We start from the raw sequence: 25748 nt of genomic DNA, 5'->3' as shown, positions 1-25748 counted from the left end.
TTTTTACCGTTTACAAGGTTTTTGCACCCTTTGTTATTGAGAGGGTTTCTGCTTGTGATGTTTTTTTAGCTGCATGGGTGATGTCTGTCTGTCCGGGGGGCAAACTGTGTGTCCTTCTGCATCCTGAAAATACCCCTTTGGCTTTTTGTTCTCCCTCCGAGGGGTGAAAGTTGGGTCTGTCTTAAAGGGACAGTGACCCCTAAGCTGCCTTGGAGCGGGACGTTTAACTCTACGGGGAATGTGCTAGTCCTCAAAGCCAAGCCAGGCGTATTAAACTATTTAAAAACATAAGACTAAAAGTAATTGTACAGCGCCGCTGAATATGATGGCGCTATATAAATCAATAAATAAGATAAGTAAGGTTAGTACTCGCTTTCATCGATAGTTAGCAGCTTGGCGTTAAGTTAGAGGGCCGCTCTCACCCGGGGTCTTTAGGGTGAACATAAGCACCCCGCTCGATGATGTCATATAATTATTAGATTACCCCAAAAAACAATGAAAAAAATTCAGAATTTCTGGATTACGGCCCCGATGACCAAATCTGATGACCCTCAGCCAAATTTCCTGTTCCGTTCTGAGCCTTCTGGAGAAATATTAAAGCCGTTATATTTGTAGAGGCTCTACATGGCAGCGACTCGGGGCGTGTAACGCAAGCGCAGCGACACGGAGCGCCCGAAGCAGGCGCAGCGACACGGAGCCCCTGACGTAATCGCAGCGACATGGCGCGACCGCAGCACCGCAGAGCCCCTGACGCAAACGCAGCGACACGGAGCCCCCGACGCAAGCGCAGTGACACAGAGCGCCCGGAGCGACAGCAGCACCGCAGAGCCCCTGACGCAATTGCAGCGACACGGAGCCCCCGACACAAGCCCAGCGCCCGGCGCGACCGCAGCACCGCAGAGCCCCCGACGCAGGCGCAGCGACACTGAGCCCCCGACGCAAGCGCAGCGACACGGAGCCCCCGACGCAGGCGCAGCGACACGGAGCCCCCGACGCAGGCGCAGCGACACGGAGCCCCCGACGTAATTGCAGCGTCACGGAGCCCCCGACGCAATCGCAGCGACACGGAGCCCACGACGCAATCGCAGCGACACGGAGCCCCCGACACAAGCCCAGCGCCCGGCGCGACCGCAGCACCGCAGAGCCCCCGACGCAGGCGCAGCGACACTGAGCCCCCGACGCAAGCGCAGCGACACGGAGCCCCCGACACAAGCCCAGCGCCCGGCGCGACCGCAGCACCGCAGAGCCCCTGACGCAATTGCAGCGACACGGAGCCCCCGACACAAGCCCAGCGCCCGGCGCGACCGCAGCACCGCAGAGCCCCCGACGCAGGCGCAGCGACACTGAGCCCCCGACGCAAGCGCAGCGACACGGAGCCCCACGACGCAGGCGCAGCGACACGGAGCCCCCGACGCAGGCGCAGCGACATGGAGCCCCCGACGCAGGCGCAGCGACACGGAGCCCCCGACGCAATCGCAGCGACACGGAGCCCACGACGCAATCGCAGCGACACGGAGCCCCCGACACAAGCCCAGCGCCCGGCGCGACCGCAGCACCGCAGAGCCCCCGACGCAGGCGCAGCGACACTGAGCCCCCGACGCAAGCGCAGCGACACGGAGCCCCCGACGCAGGCGCAGCGACACGGAGCCCCCGACGTAATTGCAGCGTCACGGAGCCCCCGACGCAATCGCAGCGACACGGAGCCCACGACGCAATCGCAGCGACACGGAGCCCACGACGCAATCGCAGCGACACGGAGCCCCCGACACAAGCCCAGCGCCCGGCGCGACCGCAGCACCGCAGAGCCCCCGACGCAGGCGCAGCGACACTGAGCCCCCGACGCAAGCGCAGCGACACGGAGCCCCCGACGCAGGCGCAGCGACACGGAGCCCCCGACGTAATTGCAGCGTCACGGAGCCCCCGACGCAATCGCAGCGACACGGAGCCCACGACGCAATCGCAGCGACACGGAGCCCACGACGCACCGCAGAGCCCCCGACGCAGGCGCAGCGACACGGAGCCCCCGAAATAATCACAGCGACACGGAGCCCCCAACGCAAGCACAGCGACACTGATCGCCCGGCGCGACTACAGCACCGCAGAGCCCCCGACGTTAACACTTTCTCATCGTTGGCGGGACCTTCTACATGATTTCATTTTACACAAGTGTTCGAGGCCACGCAGCAAAGCATTATGGGAACAATGGCACCGAAATTCATTGATCAGTTCCTTCTTCTGGCCCGATCAGCCAAGAGCGTGGGGTCCTCCTGCCGAGCGCGGGGTCTGCATGTAGAACGAGGGGTCTTCCTGCCGAGTGCGGGGTCCTCCTGCCGAGCGAGGGGTCCTCCTGTCGAGTGCGGGGTCCTCCTGTTGAGGGGGGGTCCTCCTGCCGGGCGAGGGGTCCTCCTGTCGAGTGCGGGGTCCTCCTGTTGAGGGGGGGTCCTCCTGTCGAGCGCGGGGTCCTCTTGTCGAGGGGGGGGTCCTCCTGCCGGGCGAGGGGTCCTCCTGTCGAGTGCGGGGTCCTCCTGCTGGGCGAGGGGTCCTCCTGCCGAGTGCGGGGTCCTCCTGCTGGGCGAGGGGTCCTCCTGCCGAGTGCGGGGTCCTCCTGCCGGGCGAGGGGTCCTCCTGCCGAGGGGGGGTCCTCCTGCTGAGCTCAGAATCTTGGCCCAAAATAGCACAAACTGAAATCGACTGACAGATTGTGCAAGGATTTCCCGCTCTTCTCTCGCGTGTCGCCGGCTCATCTATTTCCTTTCTCTGTAAAAAGAAGGGATTTAGTCCGATTCGGCCCCAACTTTCCCCAAAAAATATATTTTCTGACAGCTGCAGATTAAATTGTGGGAAGCGTCGGGTTTGGGGCCAGATTTACGATCGCTGGAGATCCCGACCCCTAAGAATTAAGTAAATCAGCGCTTTTCAGATATCCCCCTAATTTATTTTGGGTTCATTTCTGTGAAATCCCAACGGCTGCCGTAATTCCTGTAAATATTCTATTCAGCGAGCGACCCGGGTGCCGCCGGTTTAACAAACGCATCCTCGGGGGGCGGATAATAACAGCGGGTCGTCCGCTAAACTTCAGAGAACCCGCCGGCAGATCGGCCCCCGGCGGCCCCCGCGCAGTCGCCCGTTTCTCCTGCTGTAAAGACTCAAACCTTAATCAGTCGTTGGTCTCGTCTTAGATCCAGGAGCCGTATGTCTATCCCATGTATGTTTAATACCCTCGCTGTATTACCCTCTACCACATCTGCTGGGAGGCCGTTCCACTTATCTACCACCCTCTCCCATTCCATCTGAGCCTCCGACCCTCTAGTTATAGATTCCGGTCTCTCGTTGTCACTTCATGGGTCCTCCTCCTCCCGGGATCCGCAGGAACGTTCCATGTTTTTACTCGGTCAGAAGTTAATATAGTTTTTATTTTTTTATTTTTTATGATGTCATGTTTTTATGTTCTTGATATCGGTGGCCGCCAGGGATTAATGACTACAGATTGTATTATTTCGTTAGCCGCGTCGGGCGCCGGGCCTGATGGAAGCAGAGATGCGTTCTCCTTTGATGATTTTTTTTTTTATGGCAAAAAGAAAAAAACTATTAAAATATTTCCAAAAATGTGATTTATGGTATGAGGTCATTATTCTTTTTTTATTATTATTTCATGGCTTTAGTATTTATTTATTTATTTTTATTCTGATTTTACAGGAAGAAATCAATTTATTGCCTGAAATTAAATGCAAAATATTCCGGCAGAACAGAATTTCTCAAAAGGGTCGAAAGTAAAAAAATAAAGGAAAAATATAATTAATCTGGAATTTTCTGAACATTAAATGAGATTTGTGTGAAATGATGTAATAATTGTTTAATAATAAATTGATGACGGATCATTTAACCCTTTCTTTCTGTCGTCGCGGCGTTTGCGGGAGGAGGGATTTCGAGGTCGTGCCATCTCTCCGCCTGAGCCAGCGCTTCGGGATTTTTGGCCGGAACCGTCTTTAATTTGCTGCCATCAGGAACTTACTGTCTTTCCCCGACCTTAATCAATGGCGATGGCGGGGGAGGGGATGATGGCCGCTCCTCGTACCCCCTCCCCCGCTCGCTAATTAAACAGGGAACTAACTTTAACAATTTACGGAGTGAAGCTGCAGAAATTTCTTTCCCGCCGGAGCGCGCGGGGTTAAAACTCGCCGATGCGTTTTATTTAAAGTAACAGAACGCTTATTAAAGCGCTGGGTAGATCGTCGGCGCTATATAAATAAAAGATAATAATAATAAAGTATCTGTGAGTAACCGGAACCTTCCACGAGGACTTTAACAAGCATTCTTCAAAGCAAAATGAGAAAAAAACAAAACACTCGACTGATGCAGAGGCTCATTGGTGGAAAGTAAATTGTGTGGGGGAGGTGGGTGGGGAAAAGGGGCAAAAGGTATGAAAATGTAAAGGGTCGCGCGGCTGAAGCCCCCCTGCTGGCCGGAGGGGCCCTTTAAGAGATTGTTTGGCAAACGTTATTCAGATCTTTGTGAGAAAATCCCCAGTCAGCGGCCCCAACGAGGTGGGGGGGGCATCGGGGCGGGGGGGCATCGGGGCGGGGGGGCATCGGAGCGGGGGATGGGGGGGCTCCTCTGTGCCGAAGGAGATTTCTCTTTTGCCGGAAGCTGTTGCCCCAGTTTTGGGATTCTAATTATAGGAAGGGGGGGTCGGTGATTTTTATCTCCGCGGCGACTGATTTTCACGTTAAACGGTTTATTGAAAAAACGCATTTTGAGAACGAAGAAAAAATTGCCTGAATGCGAAACGTAGAGGGGTGACCCACAAAACGTAGAGGGGTAACCCGCAAAATGTAAAGGGGTGACCCGCGAAACGTAAAGGGGTGACCCGCGAAACTTAAAGGGGTGACACACAAAACCTGAAGGAGTGGCACCGGAAAACTTTAAGGGGTGACCTGGGAAACGTAAAGGGGTGCCCCCCGAAACATAGAGGAGTGACTCGCAAAATGTAAAGGGGGAACTCGCAAAACGTAAAGGGGTGGCACCGGAAAACCTAAAGGGGTGACCTGGGAAACGTAGAGGGGTGACCCGTGAAATGTAAAGGGGGGATCTGGGAAACGTATGAAGCGACTGGCAGCTGCAGCCAAAAAGACGCAATTTGAAGATGAGATAAAACGTGACTCTTACCCCAAAATTCTAAAATTAATTACAGAGGTCGGGTTTTATTTTTAAGGGTAAATCAGTTTTTCTTTATTTTAAATCGGTTTTTGTGGATGGAGGGTACAGAAGGAAAAATTAGGGGGGGAGGGGGAGTCAGAACAGCAACACAAGGTGCCAGCGAAGAGGCACCAGACAGCATTGTGGTAACAAAATGAGAAACATCATGACAGTTGAGCAGGAGAGCATGAGCAATCATGAGCAAGGTACACAGTGAGACATGGTAAAGTACACATCACTCTCAGAAAAATTCGCTGTGAGCCCACTCGGAGAGACGAGGGAGGTAAACAAACAGGGAACAACAAAACAACCAAATTAGTGGAGGGGGGGAAGTCATGACAGCAGCCTCGGGCGCTAGTCGAAAAGCCCCAGACAGTAGTGTGATAACGAAATGAGAAACATCATGACCACAGATGAACTGGAGCAGGCACAAGCGGGCAGCACAGCGAGACGTGGCATAGTACAGAACCGTCTCAAGGAAACGAGCTGCGAGCCCAGTGGGAGGAGGAGGAGGGAAGGAAAACTAATGGGAGAAAACAAAGAGAAAAAAAAAAAAAGAAAAGAAGAATGAAAGAAATAGAAAACTGAGAGAATGAAAGAGAGGAAGAATGAAAGAAGGGAAGAAAGCCCAGCGACCCAGCTGCCCAACCCAGGGGGAACATGTCTATGCCGCTAGTCCAATAATGGACGAATATCAGGCCCCGACACAAATTCCAGCCAGTGGAACCAAGTGGACCTATATCGCTCAATGGACTCATCAGACAGGAGTTGCAACTCATCAAAGACGCGTATCTGTTCCACCCGTAGAATCCAGTCTTTAAGGGTGGGTGGGGCAGGGCTGCCCCAGCGTTGAGGAATTAGCGCCTTAGCTGCCGTCAAGAGGTGACGGATCACCGATCTCCGGAACCAGCGCACGGGGTAGGGCAGATGATGAAGGAGGAGGAATTCTGGCGTAAAAGGGATGGTCCTGTCCGTGAAGCGCTGCAAGTGCTGATGGACCGAGGTCCAAAAAGGAGCGAGCCGTGGGCAGTGCCACCAGAGGTGGAGAAGGGAGCCAGGAGAGGCGTCACATCTCCAACATCTGTTAGGCACATCTGGGCAGTAAGTGGAAGTCAAGGCCGGGGGTCGATACCAGCGGGACAACAATTTGTATGCCATTTCCCGGTCTCTGTTACTCCTAGAGCAGCTGTGGGTGATGACACATATCTTCTCCCATTGTGCCTCGGAGAAGATGACCTGCAGCTCAGATTCCCAGCCCCCCATGAACGGCGGTGATATCTGGTAAAAGGACACAAGTAAAAGGCCATATAGCCTAGAGATGCCATGGGGCGGGAGCGTGGAGGCCACACAGAGCTCCTCAAACTGTGTGCAATCTCGCAACACAGCATGTTTCCGAGGCAAGGACTGGAAGAAACTGCACAATTGTGCGTAACGGAAGGAATCGAAGAAAGATGACAGTACGGCCAAGGGCTTAAGGCCTTCAGAGGTCAGAAAGGAACCAATCCCCTGTCCCACCACAGCAGGAGAAGCCGGGAAAAGGTCGCGGCCCCCAGGAAAGTCAGGATTATCCCTGACCGAGGTCAATGGGGAGGGGATAGAAGAAAGTTGCGTCTTCCGAAGGATCTGAAGCCAAGTCATATAAGTGGCCCGGATAAAAGGGTGAGGCGAAGTGATCGCGCGAGCCGTCGGAATCGACAACCAAGGTAAGACCTTCATGGGTAGATCCAGCAAGGCCGCCTCGACGCCCACCCATTGCTTATGGAGCGGACTATGTGCCCACTCCAGAACACGGAGCAGGTGGCACGCCCTATAATAAGAGCGGGGGCAAGGCAAAGCAAGACCACCTTTAGACTTGGGGAGTATCAAAGTGGTGAAGCGAATTCGAGGTGCACGAGTGCCCCACACAAATCGCAAGAAGGTGGACCGGAGCGAGTCAAAAAAGGAGGGAGGGACGGAGATAGGGAGAGCCTGGAACAAATAAAGAACACGGGGCATAATATTCATCTTAATCGTATTAATGCGACCAACCCAGGAGAGCGCCAGTTTCTTCCATGTAGCCAAATCAGCCTGAAGAGCGGCCAGAAGGGGCGCAAAATTATAGTGGAAAAGTTGGGAAAAGTCAGGAGACAGCCAAATCCCAAGGTATTGGATTTTGGGGCAACGCCAAGGAAAGGGAAAGGAGGTCTGAAGCGGGAGAGCAGCCGCCTGGGGCAAATTCACATTGAGAATCTCCGACTTAGATGAATTAATTTTAAAATTGGTAAGGGCACCGTACAGGGAAAGCTCTTTAAGAATATTAGGGAGGGAAATCCCCGAGCGGGTGACAGCGAATAAGAGGTCGTAGCCCAGGATTTTATGGTGCGTGGAACCCACTTGGAGTCCACAGATATCAGGGTTCATCCTGACGGCCTGAAAGAGGGGCTCTAGGGAGAGCACAAAGAGCAGTGGAGATAAGGGACAGCCCTGCCTAGTCCCATTCCGTATAGGGAAAGGGTCAGAAAAGGAGCCATTGATCCGAACTCGTGCCATGGGAGTAGAGTATAAAGATCTGATCCAGGTGAGTAAACCCGGACCAAATCCCATGTGATTCAGGGTGGAAAGCATAAAAGACCAATCCACCCTGTCAAAAGCCTTTTCGGCATCAGTAGAGAGGAGCACTGTCGGGGTAGACGTGTGTTTTGCAAAGTGCATAAGGGAAAGCCCTAATAGTGCTGTCCCTGGCCTTACGACCCGGGACGAAGCCCGTCTGGTCAGGGTGTACCAAAAAGGGCAGGAAAGGTTTGATTCTATTAGCAAGTATCTTGGCAAATAGTTTTAAATCAGAGTTCAGTAAGGATATAGGACGGTAGCTACCGCATTGCTCGGGATCCTTGCCCTCCTTAGGGATCAGAGTGATGGAGGCCGATAAGGTATGGGAATGGATACGACCGCCCTCTAAGATAGAATTGAAGGCATCCACGAAGCGAGGGGCCAAGATATCCCGGAACGCAGAGTAGTAACGTAGCGGCAACCCGTCAGGGCCGGGACATTTTCCAGAAGGGGAGGACTTCAGGGCCAGTAGGAATTCTGGTAAAGTGATCAGAGAATCAATGAGAGCCGCCTCATCCGCTTTGAGCGACCGGCGAATTGTCTTAGACAGATATGCCTCGACAGCAGCTGCCCTACCGGAGGGGGATCTGCCGTGTGGGTTCGGATGGAGATTGTACAGTGCTTCGTAATAGTCCTGAAAGCAACGGGAAACATCAAGGGGGTGAGAATGAATCCGGCCCCTGGAGGAGCGCACCCTGGAGACATACGTAGGCTTCCTAACCGCGCGAAGAGCCCTGGCCAAGTACCTGCCGGGCTTGTCACCGTGCTCATAAAACAGGGCCTTGGTTTTCAAAAAGGAGCATTGTAGTTTGTTGTTAAGAATTGAGGCCAATTCACCACGGAGAGCTAGGAGGAGCTGCAGGTCACCCCCCCCGATAAAGAAGTCTTGTGCGCCTGTTAAGCCAATGCTATCTGAGAATAAAGCCGATCGACCCGTTCGGCCTCGAGCCGCTTACGTTGAGAACAAACGCTAATGAAGTGGCCCCTAACTACACACTTGTGGGCCTCCCAAACTGTCAACAGCGGTGTCTCAGAGTTGAGATTGTCCTCAAAATAACATCTGAGAACCTGGGACGCCTCCGCACAGGACGGCTCGTCAGACAACAAAGATTCATTGAGTTGCCAGGATCCCCCCGAGGAGCGAGGCACTGGGGAGGCCATGGAGACAGAGACAGGAGCGTGGTCCGACCATGTGGCCGACCCAATGGCAGAACCACGCAGGAGCGTGGCAAAACGGCAAGGGAGAAATAAATAATCTATGCGGGAATAGGAACCGTGCGCTGTGGAATAAAATGTATAGTCCCTACCAGTGGGGTGCATGGCCCTCCAACAGTCAACCAGCCTGTGAGACGCAAGAAGGGAGGTGATCTTCCGCAGGACGTGGCGGGGAGTCCGCGTAGTCCCAGTCGAGGTGTCGAGCTCAGGGTACATGGCGACGTTAAAATCGCCGCCCAACACCAAAACACCCTCTTGGAAGTCAGCGAGAGAACATAGAATGGCACGGAGGACAACATGCTGGCCCCGGTTGGGCAAATAAACATTCGCAAACGTATACACCTGTTCCAAAAGTTTCCCCTTAACAAACAGAAACCGCCCCTCTGGGTCCACCCGCGTATCCATAACCCGGAAAGGCAGCCTGGTGGAAAAGAGCAGTGCTACCCCCTTGGTCTTAGCTAAAGAAACCAGTGGGGTATGAGCGACATGACAGCCTAGGAGCCCTGTCCCCATGGAAATGAGTCTCCTGAATGAAAGCAACATCGACATGGCCCCTCCGTAATTCTCGGAAAAGGGAGGAGCACAGTAAACGGTACCCAGGGAGGCGAGATAAAATAAACATAACATAAATAAGAAAAAGGCCCAATAGTAGTGTGATATGTATGTGGGTGCAGTGTGTGCAACATGCGCACCCGTTTTCCCCAGGAAAGGCACAAGTGCAAAAGTGGATACCGTAGCACAGTAAACACCTCTCAGAAGAGCGAAAGATAATAAAAACAAAAAACAAAAAAAAAAAAAAGGGAGAAGGGGCCCAAAAGCAATGTGATATGTAGGTAAGGCAGTGCACCCGGGAGCGTGTTACCAACTATCAGTAAAGGCAAAGTGCAAACGTATATACCTTAGCACGGGTAAACATGTAATACAGTGAAAACAACAACATGGTAAACACAGCCCAGGCAGAAAAATGAGATGCCGAACCATAGACAGGTCATGGGGAACAAGATAAATACCGAGCCGGAGAGCGGAGCAATGAGTCCAGGAGACTGAGCAGGGTGATGGAGTCCGCAGAGGTAAAGGGACCCGGGAAATCCCTCCGAGGTGTGGTGGAGCAGGCGAAGAAGCCGCAAAGGTTGGGAAGCACAGAGTCTCAGCGCAGACGTCACAGGGAGCCGCGAGCCGAAGGATGATCCCCTCCGCCACCTCAGTGCAGCGCAACACCAAGCCGGCAGTAGTTCCCGCAGGGCGAGTGGAGAAAGGGAGCCAAAGCAAAACTACGTGGGGGCTGGGGGCCCAGGACCAGCGAAGAGCCACGTAGACCTATATATATATTAAATAAAAATAAAAAAAAAAAACAAAAAAAAAACAACCCACACTCCAGGCAGACACTCAGTAGTGATGAGGGAGAGAGGCACTCATTCCTCAATGTCCCCCAGGCGGCGAGAAGCCAGAACACTCGACAGGTGTGCCGGATGATCAGTGGGGGTGCGGCGCCGGGAGGACGCAGGCCGGTCGCGTCTGCGAAGCAGAGGAGCCGGGGCAGCGTCCATATCTGCCCAGTCCGAAACCTGGATATCTGGGAGGCCAAGAAGTCGTAGGACGTCGTGGACATCGCGGTGGTGCTTGACGGTAAGAGACTGGTTGTCGTGTCTGATCACCAAAGCGAAGGGGTGACCCCAGCGGTACGGGATGCTCAGCCTCTGCAATTCCGCCGTCAGGGGGCGAAGAGCCCGTCTCGCTTGTAGGGTCAGGTCCGACAGGTCGTGATAGAACAACACCTGGTGGTCCTGCAGCGGCCAGGTCCCCACCTCCCTCGCGCGAGTCATGATAGCTTCTTTCAGACGGAAGTCTGACAGGTGGCAGATGATGTCTCTCGGGGGGGTCCCCGGGCCACCACGAGGGCGAAGGGCCCGATGGGCACGATCCATGGGCACAGGGGCATCAGAAGCACGTCCGAGAAGGCCATTGAACAGACCTGTAAGGAGGGTAAAGACATCCTCAGGGGCATCAGACTCAGGCACTCCTCTCACTCGTATGTTCAGGGCCCCCCTGGACGGTCAGGAAGGGGGAACATGACTGCTGTCCCCCTGTCTGGGGTCAGTAGTTCATGGTCCGGTTCAGGATATGGGTTGCAACATTGTTGCTTTAATGTACTGGGGAGGAATAAAGGGGAAACTTTCCTTATTCTGACCTTCAGTCATTTGACACTCTGGACGAGCTTCCCTCCCACCCTCCCCTGTTTTTCTGTATTTGTTGTGATCTTTGTTCCTGTGCTGGTGTCGGTTTTTCTTTTAGTCACAGCGGGAAGTCATGGGCAGCACCTTTGCTTGGATATCCGGTGTATAAAGAAGACTTGGGGAGACGAGTTCTGCGGAGGCTGATGGTACCCAGAACGAGAGCTCTTGGTAATGTTTGGGGTATCTGCCTGTCGACAGCTGGCAGGATGATTATGTTTATGGTTACAATGTGCTGGTTCATGATGTTTAATAAATATAATTTAAGAAAAGTCGTCTTCTCTTTGGGTGTGGATGTGGGCTTTGGTCATGCTTGGTGTGGTGTCTTGGGTCTAAGCAGTCATGTCTCCGGCCCCGGTTATCTAAGTCCTCAATCCGGCGACGCAGTTCCCGCAAATAGTGTGTATGACGGTCACTCACATGTTGAAGAGCAGCGTTAGTAGCGTGCTGATGGGCCTTCCCCTCTCCCAGGGCCTGCACCCTCGTTTCCAAGGAGGACAAGTCACTGCGAAGCGCTGACACCTCATCCCGGACAACCTGCTTAAGCTCAGTAATGAGCAGAGAGAAATCCGTCTTCCAGGGAGCCGAGGAGAAAAGTTGCAGAACCTCAGGTGGATGTGGCCCCGAGGGTAAGTGTGTTGGCGCTGTCGGGTCATCCGCAGAGGATGTGCTGGCAGGAGAGGCGGCCTCGTGGTCGTCTGAGGCCTGTGAAGCCAGGTCTGCCGGGGTACGAAAATACTCCCGAAGGGATGAAGAGGACGGCCTGGAACGATCCCTTGGAGTTGAGGGGTCGGTACCCGTCTTCTTGGAGCGTCTCATGGCGGAAAGGCTGTGATGGAGCTGTAGAATTGCGCGGGCGGCGGCGGAGCAACTAGCTCATGCGGCCATCTTAGGCGGCAGCCGGACACGCCCCCCCCCCGGGTTTTATTTTTGGGGGACGTCGTAACCCCGCCGTACAGCCGCTCTGTTCAGGGTCCCTCTCCCTCCCTTTACAGGAATAATTTTTTCCGTGTCCTGTTCCGGCCGGACCGTTTTTTAATTAACGGTTTTATGAAGAGGATTTTAGACCCAAACCGCCTGTTTCTTACAAGTTTTTGTATTATTAGTAAATAAGCCGCGATGTTCTTGAAATCCTCTATTTTTTATTTTTATTATCTCCCAAACCATCTGCTCTCCGAACGTCTTATTCCTCCCCTGAAATCCATTTCCTTCTCGCATCCCGCTCTGTAATTATTATTTATATATCGCCGTCATACTCCGCAGCGCTGTACAATGTGTGTTATTATCATTTATATATCGCCGTCATACTCCGCAGCGCTGTACAATGTGTGTTATTATTATTTATATATCGCCGTCATACTCCGCAGCGCTGTACAATGTGTTATTATTATTTATATATCGCCGTCATATTCCGCAGCGCTGTACAATGTGTGTTATTATTATTTATATATCGCCGTCATACTCCGCAGCGCTGTACAATGTGTTATTATTATTTATATATCGCCGTCATACTCCGCAGCGCTGTACAGTGTGTGTTATTATTATTTATAGATCGCCGTCATACTCCGCAGCGCTGTACAATGTGTGTTATTATTTATATATCGCCGTCATACTCCGCAGTGCTGTACAATGTGTTATTATTATTATTTATATATCGCCGTCATACTGCGCAGCGCTGTACAATGTGTGTTATTATTATTTATATATCGCCGTCATACTCCGCAGCGCTGTACAATGTGTGTTATTATTATTTATATATCGCCGTCATACTCCGCAGCGCTGTACAATGTGTGTTATTATTATTTATATATCGCCGTCATACTCCGCAGCGCTGTACAATGCGTCTCTTAACACCTTTGAAGATTCTTTACTGTTTTCCTGCTGCTTTTTTGTCTTTTTCACTAATTAGCTGGAAATTTGGTGTCGAGGTGGAAGGAAAACGTCAGACAAAGACCCCGGAGGATGCGGCGGCAGGAAGCCCGGGGAACGGGATCCGCTTCCTTCTCTCCTGCTGTTTCACTTCCCCCTCAACCACCGACTAGATTGTAAGCTCCTGGGGGCAGGGAGCTCTTCTTTTTTTTCCGTTTTGTTATTGTGTTTGATTTTAATTTATTCTGACTCTGTGGTAACAGCGCTACGGAATCTGTTGGCGCCATATAAATGTCATGTAAATTAAATGAATGATGGCGGGGCTTCTCAGCTGGTGGTACCCCGTGGGGGGCTTCAGGCAGGGCTAGGGGGGGTAACTTTATCACCTATTTGAATGTAAATGGCAATTGGGATAAAACACTTCCTGGTCGGGGTCCCGGAGGGGTGAAAATGCCTTTAATTTGCTGAATTGAGTGTTCTGGGCTATAAAATAACATCGCGGTATTACAGAAATATCTCATACCGAGGTAACGTTTGTAAAATGGGCTTCAGGCAGATCTTCGGGGGTCCGGGGCGGAAAAAAAACCTGACATGCGAATGCCGAGTTTGTATGTTACACGCGTGTTTTGTTTTGCAGATTTTGTGTATTTTTTCCCCTTTTTGGTTAATTCACAGAAAATTCCCTTCTTTTCGGGTTCTTCAGGATGCCGGCTGTATTTTTTTCTTCCAAATTAGATTCTCGCCTTCGGATTCGCCTGAATTTTCATTTTAATGAAATTTGCCGATTGTCCAAAAACAAAGAGGAACCCAGAATGCGTCATCCACACAAATAATATATAGCTGCCTGAGGGTGATGGGGGTTGGGCTGTGTTCTATGCGGCAGATGGAGGATTTATCGCCCGCATCCATTAAGGAATTGATTATTGACCGGTTTCTTGGGGGGTCGGAGGTTATAAATCCCAACATCACTAAATACGGAGAGAAATAAAATCTCGACTCCATGAATAATCGCTGATTAATAGTCTGAAATCGTGAAATCGTGAAATGTTCCCCCCTACACAGACCGGGCCGGGGGGTATTTGAGTCACTGAGGGGTATTTGATTCCCTGAGGGGTAGGTATATAGCGCACCGAGCTCTATATAACCCCCCCCACCGGAGTCTGAAGCTGCAATGCAGAGGTTTCTTTGTCCCTTTGTCACTCTGCGGGACGCTGGCGCCCCCTGGGGGTCTCCCTTCATACGGCACCGGATGGCGCGCGTTTCTGATGAATTATTATTTATTGATTTATATAGTGCCAACATATTCTGCAGCGCAGTACAATGGACTAAACCTCATCGCCCCGGGGCCCTTATTATAGTTTTTTTTTTAACCCCGCAGTGCTCTGCTTAAACATGAGGCTGGCATCCATGACAAAGCGGCCCTGGCACTTTAAGGTCGGGGGCCGTCCAGCAGGCGTTTGCTTGGCTTGTCTGCCAGTCCAGGGCTGATGGGATTCATAGTCCGTAAATGGGAACTGAAGCCCGCCGCTCAGGCAGTGCCCCCCAAGGGCTTCACGGATAAATGATACCAATAAAAAGCGCCAGGCAAAATGATGCATTGTACAGCGCTGCGGGATATGGTAGTGCTATAGAAACCAATAAATAATAATAAAAATATTACCGTCCTCCATAATCTATACGCGCCGTTTCTCTCTCGAACTTTGTGTTCAGGTGGAGGGGACGAGATAACTCGGTTATTATACCCTCTGATTGCTGCAAATACCTTATAGAAAAGCCCTGTTATGGCGTCTGTCACTAAGGAGAAATAAACACTGATAATAGCTGCTAATAGCCTAGATAACAGGACTGGTCCAGAGCTTCGGATAAGCTAATCAGGAGCCATAAAACCTTCTTAGAACATAAAGCTGCCACGATTGCCCCATCCGAATATACATTCAACATATAGAGGATCGCCCCGTCATCTGTTTATTATCACTGTTATTATTAGTGTTCGTATTATTATTATTAATAAAATAACGTATTATTTGTGTTTTTCATTATTACAAGTATTATTATTACTATTATTATTAGTATTTATTATTATTATTTTTGTTGTTTTTTTATTATTTTTATTATTAGTATTATTTATTATTATTATTATTTTTGTTGTTTTTTTATTATTATTCTAAGTATTATTATTGCTTCCTGTGTCTTATTATCTTTATTATTATTATTATTATTTGTATGTTATTATTGTTTTTAGCAGTAGTATTATTACTTCCTGTGTATTATTATTATTATCGTTTTTTATTATTATAAATATTATTATTACTTCCTGTGTCTTATTATCTTTATTATTATTATTATTATTTGTATGTTATTATTGTTTTTAGCAGTAGTATTATTACTTCCTGTGTATTATTATTATCGTTTTTTATTATTATAAGTATTATTATTACTCCTTTATTATTATTATTATTATTACTCCTGAGTGTCGGATTCTGGTTTCCGTCTAAAGGCGAATATTTAGGGTACAGACAGACCCCCTAACTGTGGGGACCCTCAGGATATCTTCCCCATATCGGGGCAGAATAGGAGCGCTCAGTCGGGCGTTGGGAGGGCAGTAAGTCCCTTTTGTCCTAGTCACACAGTACAGTATCTGGGGGGGGTATCAGGGAGGGCGTTTGACTAAATGCCCCACTGTCCTCGTCACAGACACCGGAGTCGCGTCCGGACCCTCTGCCTGCCCCCGTTTGTCGGAGAGATTTCTGAGGTTATGTAAAGATTTTGCGGATGGGGAGGCCGGGACCCATTTAGGTGATATTTCCCCGAAGAGATCGGGCTGTGATTCTAATCCTTTCCACACTCACCGGGGCGACGGAACTCAGATCCATGCCCCGGGGCAACCGACGTGAAATGCATTCCCCCTCTTGGCCATGATAATTTCCACCCACTGTCCCCTCCACAGTGGAGCAGCCTCCCAGCAGAGGTGGTAGAGGGTAATACAGCGAGGGTATTAAACATGCATGGGATAGACATACGGCTCCTGAATCTAAGACGAGACCAACGACTGATTAAGGTTTGAGTCTTTACAGCACGAGAAACGGGCGACTAGTCGGGTCGTTACTGAAAGCCAGTGGGATTAGTACCGGCAGCGCCGTCCCGTTTCCCTAAGGCTAAATCTCTTCATATACTCCGTGACGCGCTGGACCGGATCATACGTGTGCAGCCGACGTGTCAGCGTCTCTACATGCTCTTCATGGTTACAGCGGGTAATAAATCCGGGGCATCCGTCCCGTCTATCGTCATAAAAATCATCTGCGATGAGCTGGAGGTTTCATTTTTAATTAAGATCGGTTGGCCTGCCTTGGCCTCTCTTTCCCCCCCCATCCTCTCTTGGCACCCCTTTGCCTCCTTTGGCCCCCCTGACCTCTCTTGCCCCCCCCTTTGCCTCCTCTGCCCCCCCGACCGCGCGCAGTAATTAGGTCGATTGTGAAAACTTCCTTATTGAGAATTCCAAATTTGCACAATTTCAAACAAAACAATTTGAGGCCAAAGTCCAATAATTACACTATTCTGGCATCGCCGGCGCATCAGAGCTTAATAAATAACTCGGCAGCATTTCATTTCCTGCACGCGGTGAAACGCGTTGCGGCCTCTGAGGAATAAACGTCTCCCGCTGGCTGCGCTTCCATCTCCCTTCTCTCCGGCCCCTCGGCTTCATTTCTCAATCTGCTCCTCGCCCCGGACTCTGGTTATCTCATTAATCATCCGTCGATAAAGTAATAATTCCCACCATTTCCTGCACAGCCGACGACCCGGAACTTCCAATGATGTCACAATCTGTGTTGGCGTTTAGTTTTATGATGTCACATATCAGAATTTATAGCCAAATGATCAGGAAAAGCTTTAAAGAGTAAAAAAAAAAACTTTGCGGGGGCAAACCAGGGAGGGGGTTCTGCCCCTTTACGCATCAGTGGTCAGACCTCACCTAGAGTAGTGGTTACAGTGCTGGAGAGCCCATCTGCAGGATATCAACATCCTGGAGAAAATTCACACGAAGCGACTAAAATGGGGAACGGTTTCCAGGAGAAAAATGATCAGGAAAGACGGAGGGGTCTCAAAATGTCCGGCTTGGGGAGAGAAGAGAGAGGGATGGAGGAGAGAAGAGACGGGGAGAGGAGTGCGTTACCGGCAACTACATACCAACACACTAAGCTTGCAAACTGAATACGTTTATGGACAGGTTCTGTCGCTCATGGATAAAGATGGCGGACGTGTTCCCCTCTACTCTCCTTTCTTCTCTTCCCTCCTTCCCTCGCTTACCCCCTTCTCTCTCACCTTTTTTCTCTTCTCTGCTCTCTCTATTCTTTCTCCTCTGCTGTTTCCTCCTCTCTCCTCTTTTTTCATTCCATCCTCTCTGTTCTCTCCTCTCTTCTTTATCCTTTCTCTTATCTTTCTTCTCTCCTGTTTTTGCTCTCTTCGTTTCTCTCTTCTCTCCTTTTTTTGCTCTCTTCTCTCCTTTTTTGGCTCTCCTTATTTCTCTCTTCTCTCTCTTTTCTCTGTCATTATCCTCTCTCCTGTCCTCACATAAACCGAGTCCAGCGAATGGAGCCGTCACCAGCCGCGTCATTCTCGGTATTAAGATACCGGTAATTGTTTTACTTGGGGGGAGATAAGGGAAACGTAAGGGGTTATCGGGTTTGGGTTACTTTATCCCGGCCGTGACGCTCGCTATAAGAGTAAGAATGGTTTTTTAATGACGTTATTTGTCATTCCCTTCCAGTGGCGTCTCCAGCTTTCATATTTAGGGGGGGCACATGGGGGGCCAGGAACCAAAGTATGGGGGCCAATTATAAAACGGTACATATACACTATATATATATATATATATATATATACACACATATACACACACGTTAGGCAGTTATTTCTCATTCTTTAATATTAGCCCCTGCTGATGACAATATATAGAAATATTACACCCTGCTTCTGATATATATTAATATTAACCCCTGCTGCGGATATATATTGATATTAGCCCCTGCTGCGGATATATACTTATATTATACCTTGCTGCCGATATACATAAAAATTATACCCTGCTGCCGATATATATTAATATTTGACCCTGCTACCAGTATATATTAATATTAGCCCCTACTGCCAATATATATTATTAGTCCCTGCAGCCAATATATATATAAACTTAGCCCCTGCAGCCAATATATATTAATATTAGCCCCTGCTGCCGATATATATATATAAATACTAGACCCTGCTGCCAATATGAATATAAATACTAGACCCTGCTGCCAATTAATATTAATATTAGCCCCTGCTGCCAATATATGTTAATATCTCCCTCTCCCTCCCAAACTATCCTAACTACCCCCTCTCCCTCCCAATCTATCCTAACTACCCCCTCTCCCTCCCAATCTATCCTAACTACCCCCTCTCCCTCCCAATCTATCCTAACTACCCCCTCTCCCTCCCAATCTATCCTAACTACCCCCCTCTCCCTCCCAATCTATCCTATCTACCCCCTCTCTCCCTCCCAATGTATCCCTATCTACCTCTTCTCACTTCCTATCTACCTCTTTTCACTCTCTAACCCCCTCCTAACTTTCTACCCTCCCCCCCCCCTTTGAAGTTCACTTACCTTGGGTTTGTAGAAGTCCAGCGGCGGGATCGCGAGGTCTCTGTCTTCCTGGTTCTGCCGCAGTGTTCGCGGCTTCATTGCTGAGCGCCGGATATGACATCATATACCGGCGCTCGGCTTGAAATGCCGGCACTGCGACCAAGGCAGAGGCCTCGCGGTCGCGGAAAAGAGTGAGAGGCGCCGAACGGTCGCTGAGAACTTATTCCTCAGCGACCGCTCGGCGCCTCTCTCTCTCTCCTCCGGATCTATAAAAAAAAAAAAAAAAAAGACGGCGTTTCAATTGGGGGGGCACACCGGGGGGCACAGCATGATTTAGGGGGGGCCATGGCCCCCTCTGGCCCCCCCCTGCCGACGCCACTGTTCCCTTCTCCTCTCCTTTTTTCTCCTCTCCTTTTTTCTCCTTTTCTCACTCCCTTCTCTCTCATCTCATTTTTATCTTCTCTGCTTTTTTCTCGTTCTGTTTCCTACACTCTCTTTTTTCATTCCATCCTCTCTCGTATCTCTTCTCTTTCCTTTTCTCTCTGCTCTCCATTCCGTCTCGTCTCTCCTCTCAAGGATTGTCCAGTAGATCCATACATAAGACTGTCGTGGTCTCTCTTTGCGGGAAGTTGCGTAACCATTACGTGGGGGGCTTGAGGTTCCACTTACGGATCCCCCTGATATTCTATGGTACAGGTTATGATGTCCGCCTCAGGAGCCCCCCTACAGCAGGTTTTAGGGCCCACTGATACCCATCTGCCCCTACGTGGATTATTCCTGCACCTCCGGGGTCCTTTGGATTGGATTAGGGGCCGCCCTGAGGTCATTAATGTCATTGGGAACATAATTTAACGTAATATCTTCGGATTTATGTCTTGCTGGTATCACCAGTTAAACCCAGTCCGAACCCAGTCCGCGGGGCCGAAGCAGATACAGACAGGAGACCGACGTGGCGTCGTGGAATTGGTGGGAAATGAATGTAAATGGGAAATGAGTTTGCTGAGCGCGGCATGACACAGCTAATTAGCGCATCATACGAGCTGCGTCCGGCGAGCGGAGCCCTCTCATTCCCGGGGTAATTATTCCACTCGGGGGAGATAAGGGGAGAGGACGGGGTTATTAGGTTCCCGGCGGCCCTCGCTCATGCCGGGGTTATATAACCGCTGCTTCACTTCCAAAGTCATTCAGTCATTAATCAGGAAAGTTATAAAAAAACCATAAAGCTGGAGATAAGCTTTGTTTGTAATCAATAGCAGGAAAGGTCCGACTATCGGATGCCAACGCATCTCGCTATATAAAGAGAGGCTCTGTCAGCACCGAGACATCTCAGCGGGACGGAGGATCCAGCCTCAACATGTCCGCCTCATCCAGCCTCATCCACGTCTTCAACGGCATCCCCTTCACGGCCCGCTCGGCCCCGGAGCTCCTGAGATCCCTCAACACCTTCCAGGCCAGAGACGACGACCTCCTTCTGGTTTCCTACCCCAAATCCGGTGAATATTTGTGGAGATTTCATGAAACGCCGGGAGAATTCTATGAATTTATTTAGATTTTTTGGGGTTAATCACCTATTCCTGGCAAATAATCCCATAGAGTGTTTGGGGCGTGAGGGTCTTTGATTAAGGAGGCGAGGGTCCACAGGGCCGCCCCGAGGGTCCTGTTTGTACAGGCATGGAGTATCGGACAGTGTTACATGGCGGCTCGCGATTGATATATTTTGTGATTAACGGTGATTTTTCCCCCAGGCACCCATTGGCTGGCGGAAATCATGAAGCATCTGTATCCGTCTAAAGTGTCCCTGACGGCCCCCATCGAGTTCGGGGATCTGTCAAAACTGGAAGAACTGAGTAACATCAACTCCAAGCGGATCATCCCCACTCACCTGAGCTACGACATGCTGCCCACGGACTTCAAGGTCAAGAAATGCAAGGTATAGGGCGCGGGGGGGCACATAGACCTACAGGACATTGCAAGAACCCTAACATCATTAGAAAACCAGAACCTGCCAGCAGATCGGCCCCATCCGGCCCCCGCTAGTTGCCCGTTTCTCCTGCTGTAAAGACTCGAACCTTAATCAGTCTTCTTTCTATCTGTAATGGTTTTTTTTCCCTGCTTATTATTCTTTTAGAAACAAAGAAACTGTTATTTAGAAATAATCAGAGTTTAGAAAACGTTTAGAAATGGGGGTTTTCTTTCGTTGCACGTGGGAGCCGCTCTTCATTTAAAAAAAAAAAAAAATTTTTTTATTTTTTTAGGCTATTTATATCATTAGGAACCCAAAGGACACAGCGGTCTCCTTGTTCCATTATTACAGAGAAAACCCCCACCTGCCCACCATCGACGCGTGGCCGACGTACCTGGAGATGTTTCTGCGCGGAGAAGGTGGGAACGGATTTTATTATATATTTATTATTTATTTATCATTCAAAAATAAATCATCTGACTCTGGCCAAGCGTCTGGAGAGAAGCGGAGACTGCGGGATATATCTAAACCGTGATCACGGAGCAGTCGCCATAGCAACAACACAATGTTCCAACTTAACACCGCTTCCACCTGTTCTAAATTTGCTCTTCAGTGTTACGGATCTCCTGATATTTCCAACGTATCACGTTTAATATATTTTTAATTCATCTTAACGCCCCGCTCCCAAAACATACCAAATATATACATTTTATCCAGAATATTCTTCCGGTATTCAGACAAACATCTCCCAGAAGATACAAAGTATCCTTCGTATCGTTCTTAAATATTTACCCCACCTGGAAAAAGATAACAATCCGAGATCTTTCCCTAACTTGTAATAATACGAGTTGCCGCCGGATATGTTTCCTAGGAAACGGGTGTTTGCCATAAATCCCTTAATCTCGGGGTATTGGGGTGATAAAGGGGTGAACGTATCCGCACAAAGGTCCCAATTCCTAAACATGGGATTTTGGACTTTCACCACCAAACGCGCGATCTCAGTCCATCCTTGGATTATATCACTAATAGCTGATCGCTTTATCTGGGGAGGAATAAAGGAGATAAGGTTAAAGTGTGAAATCGACAAGGAGTCCGCTATAAACTTTCCCTGGAAACGAGAGTCATTGATTAGGTTATCGCATTCCTCCGGTGATGGAGGAAATACGCCGTTCGAGATAAAGAAGCTTTGTTTAGATTGCGCAACAATTCATTTAATCCGTCGGCTCGTTCTGCCGGCGACAGCCAACACTCAAAAGTCACAGCGGGAATCCGACGTCTTCCTCACAGCTGTCTGTCTCTGTTCACAGTCGTCTGCGGGTCCTGGTTCGATCACATCTTGGGTTGGGAGGAACACAGGAACGAAACGCCAACGCTGTTTCTGTATTACGAGGCCATGAAAAAGGTACGCTTTACGATTATTGGGCATTAGCCGGCGAGTCGCGCTCAGCGAAACAAAAGAGGAAAAAAAGAAAGGGGAAAAAAAAGATAAAGAAAGAGAAGGAGAGGATAAAAGCCGTCGGTACCGGCGGAGACGTATTTATGGAATGGAGTCTGCGGAGGGCTCAGCACGTAGCGTAAAGGGGCTAACCCTACCGAGCAGCCGCACACCGGGGGGCCTGATCACTCCAGAGGGCGACCCCCCACCCCATTTTGCCTTAGGTGTCTGCCCCCCCCCCCACCACCACCTTCAGCAAGAGCCAAAGCGAGGGTTTTAATAACATTTTATAAAATACAGACATTTAATTTTACCAAATCCGTGGATTAATACTTAACTACGTGACCAATTTCCCCTTCAGGATCTCCCTAAAGCTATCAGGAAAATCAGTTCCTTCCTCAGCATCAATATCAACGACAATGAAATCGGCGAGATCTGCAAGAAGACGTCTTTCAGCGAGATGAGGAGCAACGTGGAGCGAGAGCGAAGCGACCCAAACCACACGGTGTGCAGCCTGACCTCCAACAAGAGGCTGATCTTCCGGAAAGGTACGAGGGTCTTACCCCTCCCCGGGGGTTATGCAATCACCGATAAGTCGCCAGGGGCTGCTTCTACTACTACTTTAGAACATGCTTTGCTCACATTCCTCCCGTCTCTCCTGCCAGGAACCGTTGGAGATTGGAAGAATTATTTCTCCAACAGGCAGAATCGCCTCTTTGACGAGATGTACCAAACAAAGATGGATTCCAGCACGCTGGCGAAGTGCATCCATTACGACAACTGAACGCAGAAGCACCATCTGTTAATATGTTACAAGGCAACCGAAACCCGGCGGGACGTCCTCCCGCAGAAGAACCCGGCGGGGGATACACTGTATTGTGCAGTAATCTGTGAATATAAGGGGTTATTGGAGATATATAGGGGGGGCGAGCCCAGATTTACTATAACGTCCCTTCGTTACAATGTAGTCTTTTTACTTAGTAGATAAGGGTCCTGCGCAGAAGCCCCCCGGGGGCCGCACGTTACAGCATGAAGACAAAGCTGAGATTTGTAACAATTGTTCCCCAAGTCTGATTTATTAAGAAAAGGGTTTAAAAGGAAATAAGGATTAGATGTTTTTTTCTTTTGTAATGTAAATACGACGGCCCATAGGGTCACTGTTTAGGTGAAAATCGCCCCCCCCCCCCCTTTTCTCCTGTAGTAAGGCAGCGGAAGGAATCCTCTGTAAATAGCGAATATGCGGAGCGGTGTTATAATTGAGGTTTTTTATTCTGTTATCTTGCCCATTAAATAAATGCAGTAATTTAAATGGTGTTTTGTGACCTTTTCATCGGTTTGAGCGCCGTCGGACCCCGTCACTGTGACACTCGCAGGGAGGGCTGGCCGTTCACAACATTCATGGTTTTTGCCCCGAATCTAATTTTTTGACGTTACTCGGTAACTGTTGGAGTTATCGGAGAGTTAATCCCGCAGGAAGCCTTTTTTGGGAATTCAATTTTCTGTAAAGGGCTCAGCGAAGCAGAGAAACATCTAGAAACATTGTCCATGCGCCAGTTGGATTTCAGCAGATTCTTTTTTTAATAAAATGTAAATGAGGTCATCTGATGGAATTATATGACAAATAGATTAATAAAAAAAGCTACAGATGTGACAAACCCAAATCCATCAGACTTCGCCCAAAATTAAGAATTCTTTAAACTATTTTTCCATGAACAGCAATCACTGCGTTACAGAAATTATATATTTTTTTTAAATAAAAAAGTTCTGACCTGCTTTTGTTTCCAGCAGAGCTAGTCACACGAGAGAATAAACGGGTCGGAGCCGCGACTCGCTGGGGCTGCAGAGAATTTATTGCACGCGAATTCCACGATTGGAGCAGCGCGGTCGCCGCTTCCTGGCAGAAGGTGCTTAAAATCATTTAACATGAATATAATATTACATAAAACCAGCATTATAAACGTCAATGTAAAAAAATTACAGCTTCCAGCAAACGCTTTGAAAAATCTGCAAAGAGAGATAAGAAGTTCCTATAGCGGCTTCCGGTTAGATAAAACGAGCCAGATAGCGGCGAGCGCTTCTTACCAATCCCAGGCACCTCCTCGCCCTGCAATCCGTCTCTCATTAATAGAGACGCGGGAGCCTCTGAAACGGCACCGGTGAAAAGAGCAAAGAAAGCCGGCAGATAAAAAAAGAAAAGAAAACCACGGAACTTAAAACCTAAAAAACAATTATTTAGATTCCTCCCCTGCACCATAAAACACAACTTATTAAAATTTAGTTTTTTTTTCTTTAAAAAAAAAGTTACATTGGAGTACAATCGTGATTCTAGACACCCCGCCATGTATTTAGGAAAGTGTAACCCTCACACTCTGTGAGGAAGCTCTGGATGGTCTTTAAAGTCACACTAAAGGTGACATCACGGGTCGCGTGTCCTTCTACAACAGAAACGCATGGAGCGTCTTCAGCAACACAGAGGTTACAGGACAAACGTCATCGACGTGATCAGTTTCAAGGCTCGGAAATCTGCAATATTTGGAGCAAAATTTACAGAAAGATTCCTGTGGTTTCCCCAGAACCGCTCCTAAAATCAGCTCCGTGCCCCAGAACCGCTCCGTCATCACTTTGATTTATTAAACGCGGCAAAATTCACAATCATCCTGCAAAACTCGCGTAAAGACACGCAGCTAGTTTATCGCAGAGAGGCCGCAACACTCCGCAAGACGTTATCAGGACGGACATTGGCCTCGGGCTAAATACTGGGGCAACGGAGTAAAGGGTAACAGGGCTAGGGTCAGGCTGTATAAAGCTCCAGGACACGAGGCAGATGCCACGGGAAGAGAGGATTCAGACAACATCCACACAACCCAAGCCGGCTCTGGCACTTAGTCTGACCCGCGGGACTATTCTGCAAGGAGTTAAATTTACATTAATCTAACCCAATGAAGCAGCATCGTCCTTTCCGAAATGAATGAAAAACAGATACAGCCCAGGGAATGAAGGGTTAACAGATGCACCGGGTATTGATTCTATTACCACACATTCATTTCCTATCGCAGTAGAGATTGCCCTTCCGCGGCCCGGGATACATCTGTCCTACATAATCACTCCTAGCCCAGGATCCGCAGCCCGGTGATTTTCCCGAACGCTTTGACTGACCCGCTCAGTTAAATCTTTCCTGCGACGGCTGATATTATTTGCCTCCGGGTAACACGGGGGGGGGGGTGATTTCGGGCAGAACGCACAAAACAAAATCATTAGCTGCAGTTGGCCGCACAATTTCCATCAAATGAGGACAGATTTACAGCAACATCAAGACGTTTAAAACACGAGTACAACGCATTACATCCCCTCTCCCCGCCGTAAAATAACCATAAAGTGGGTCACAGATTTGATGAAACAATACAGAAAGTGGAATAAAGTAAGTCGCCGGTAGCCGGGCGCACTGCTTTCCCCCGCACGCAGTTATACCGCAGAGGATATATAACACGGGATATATATTCCCAGACCTCCATGAACAGTTTAAAACATCAATATAAGTTATAGCAGCTTTGTGCTCGGATAGCAACATTTCCTACATGTAACCAAACAGGCAGGGGCCGGCGGTAAAGCCGCTGATGTGAGGACCTCCGG

At 49.5% G+C, this 25748-nt stretch overlaps 1 protein-coding gene across 1 annotated transcript; it reads left to right on the top strand.

Annotated features, from left to right (window-relative positions):
* The first annotated feature begins 20074 nt into the window (after nt 1–20074).
* On the top strand, nt 20075–22902 carry LOC149273383 (sulfotransferase 6B1-like). The gene is made up of 6 exons (XM_089506401.1): nt 20075–20213; nt 20466–20650; nt 20976–21102; nt 21991–22085; nt 22480–22666; nt 22784–22902. Exons 1-6 carry the CDS (start codon nt 20075–20077, stop codon nt 22900–22902), a joined length of 852 nt encoding a protein of 283 aa, XP_089362527.1.
* Nucleotides 22903–25748: the final 2846 nt, after the last annotated feature.

Source organism: Sceloporus occidentalis, unplaced genomic scaffold (genome assembly GCF_023333645.1).
Source record: "Sceloporus occidentalis isolate IW3139 unplaced genomic scaffold, rSceOcc1.0.p SCAF_382, whole genome shotgun sequence".
Taxonomy (NCBI): Eukaryota; Metazoa; Chordata; class Lepidosauria; order Squamata; family Phrynosomatidae; genus Sceloporus; species Sceloporus occidentalis.
Note: the sequence above shows the minus strand (reverse complement) of the source record. Positions and strands in the feature narration are given on the sequence as shown.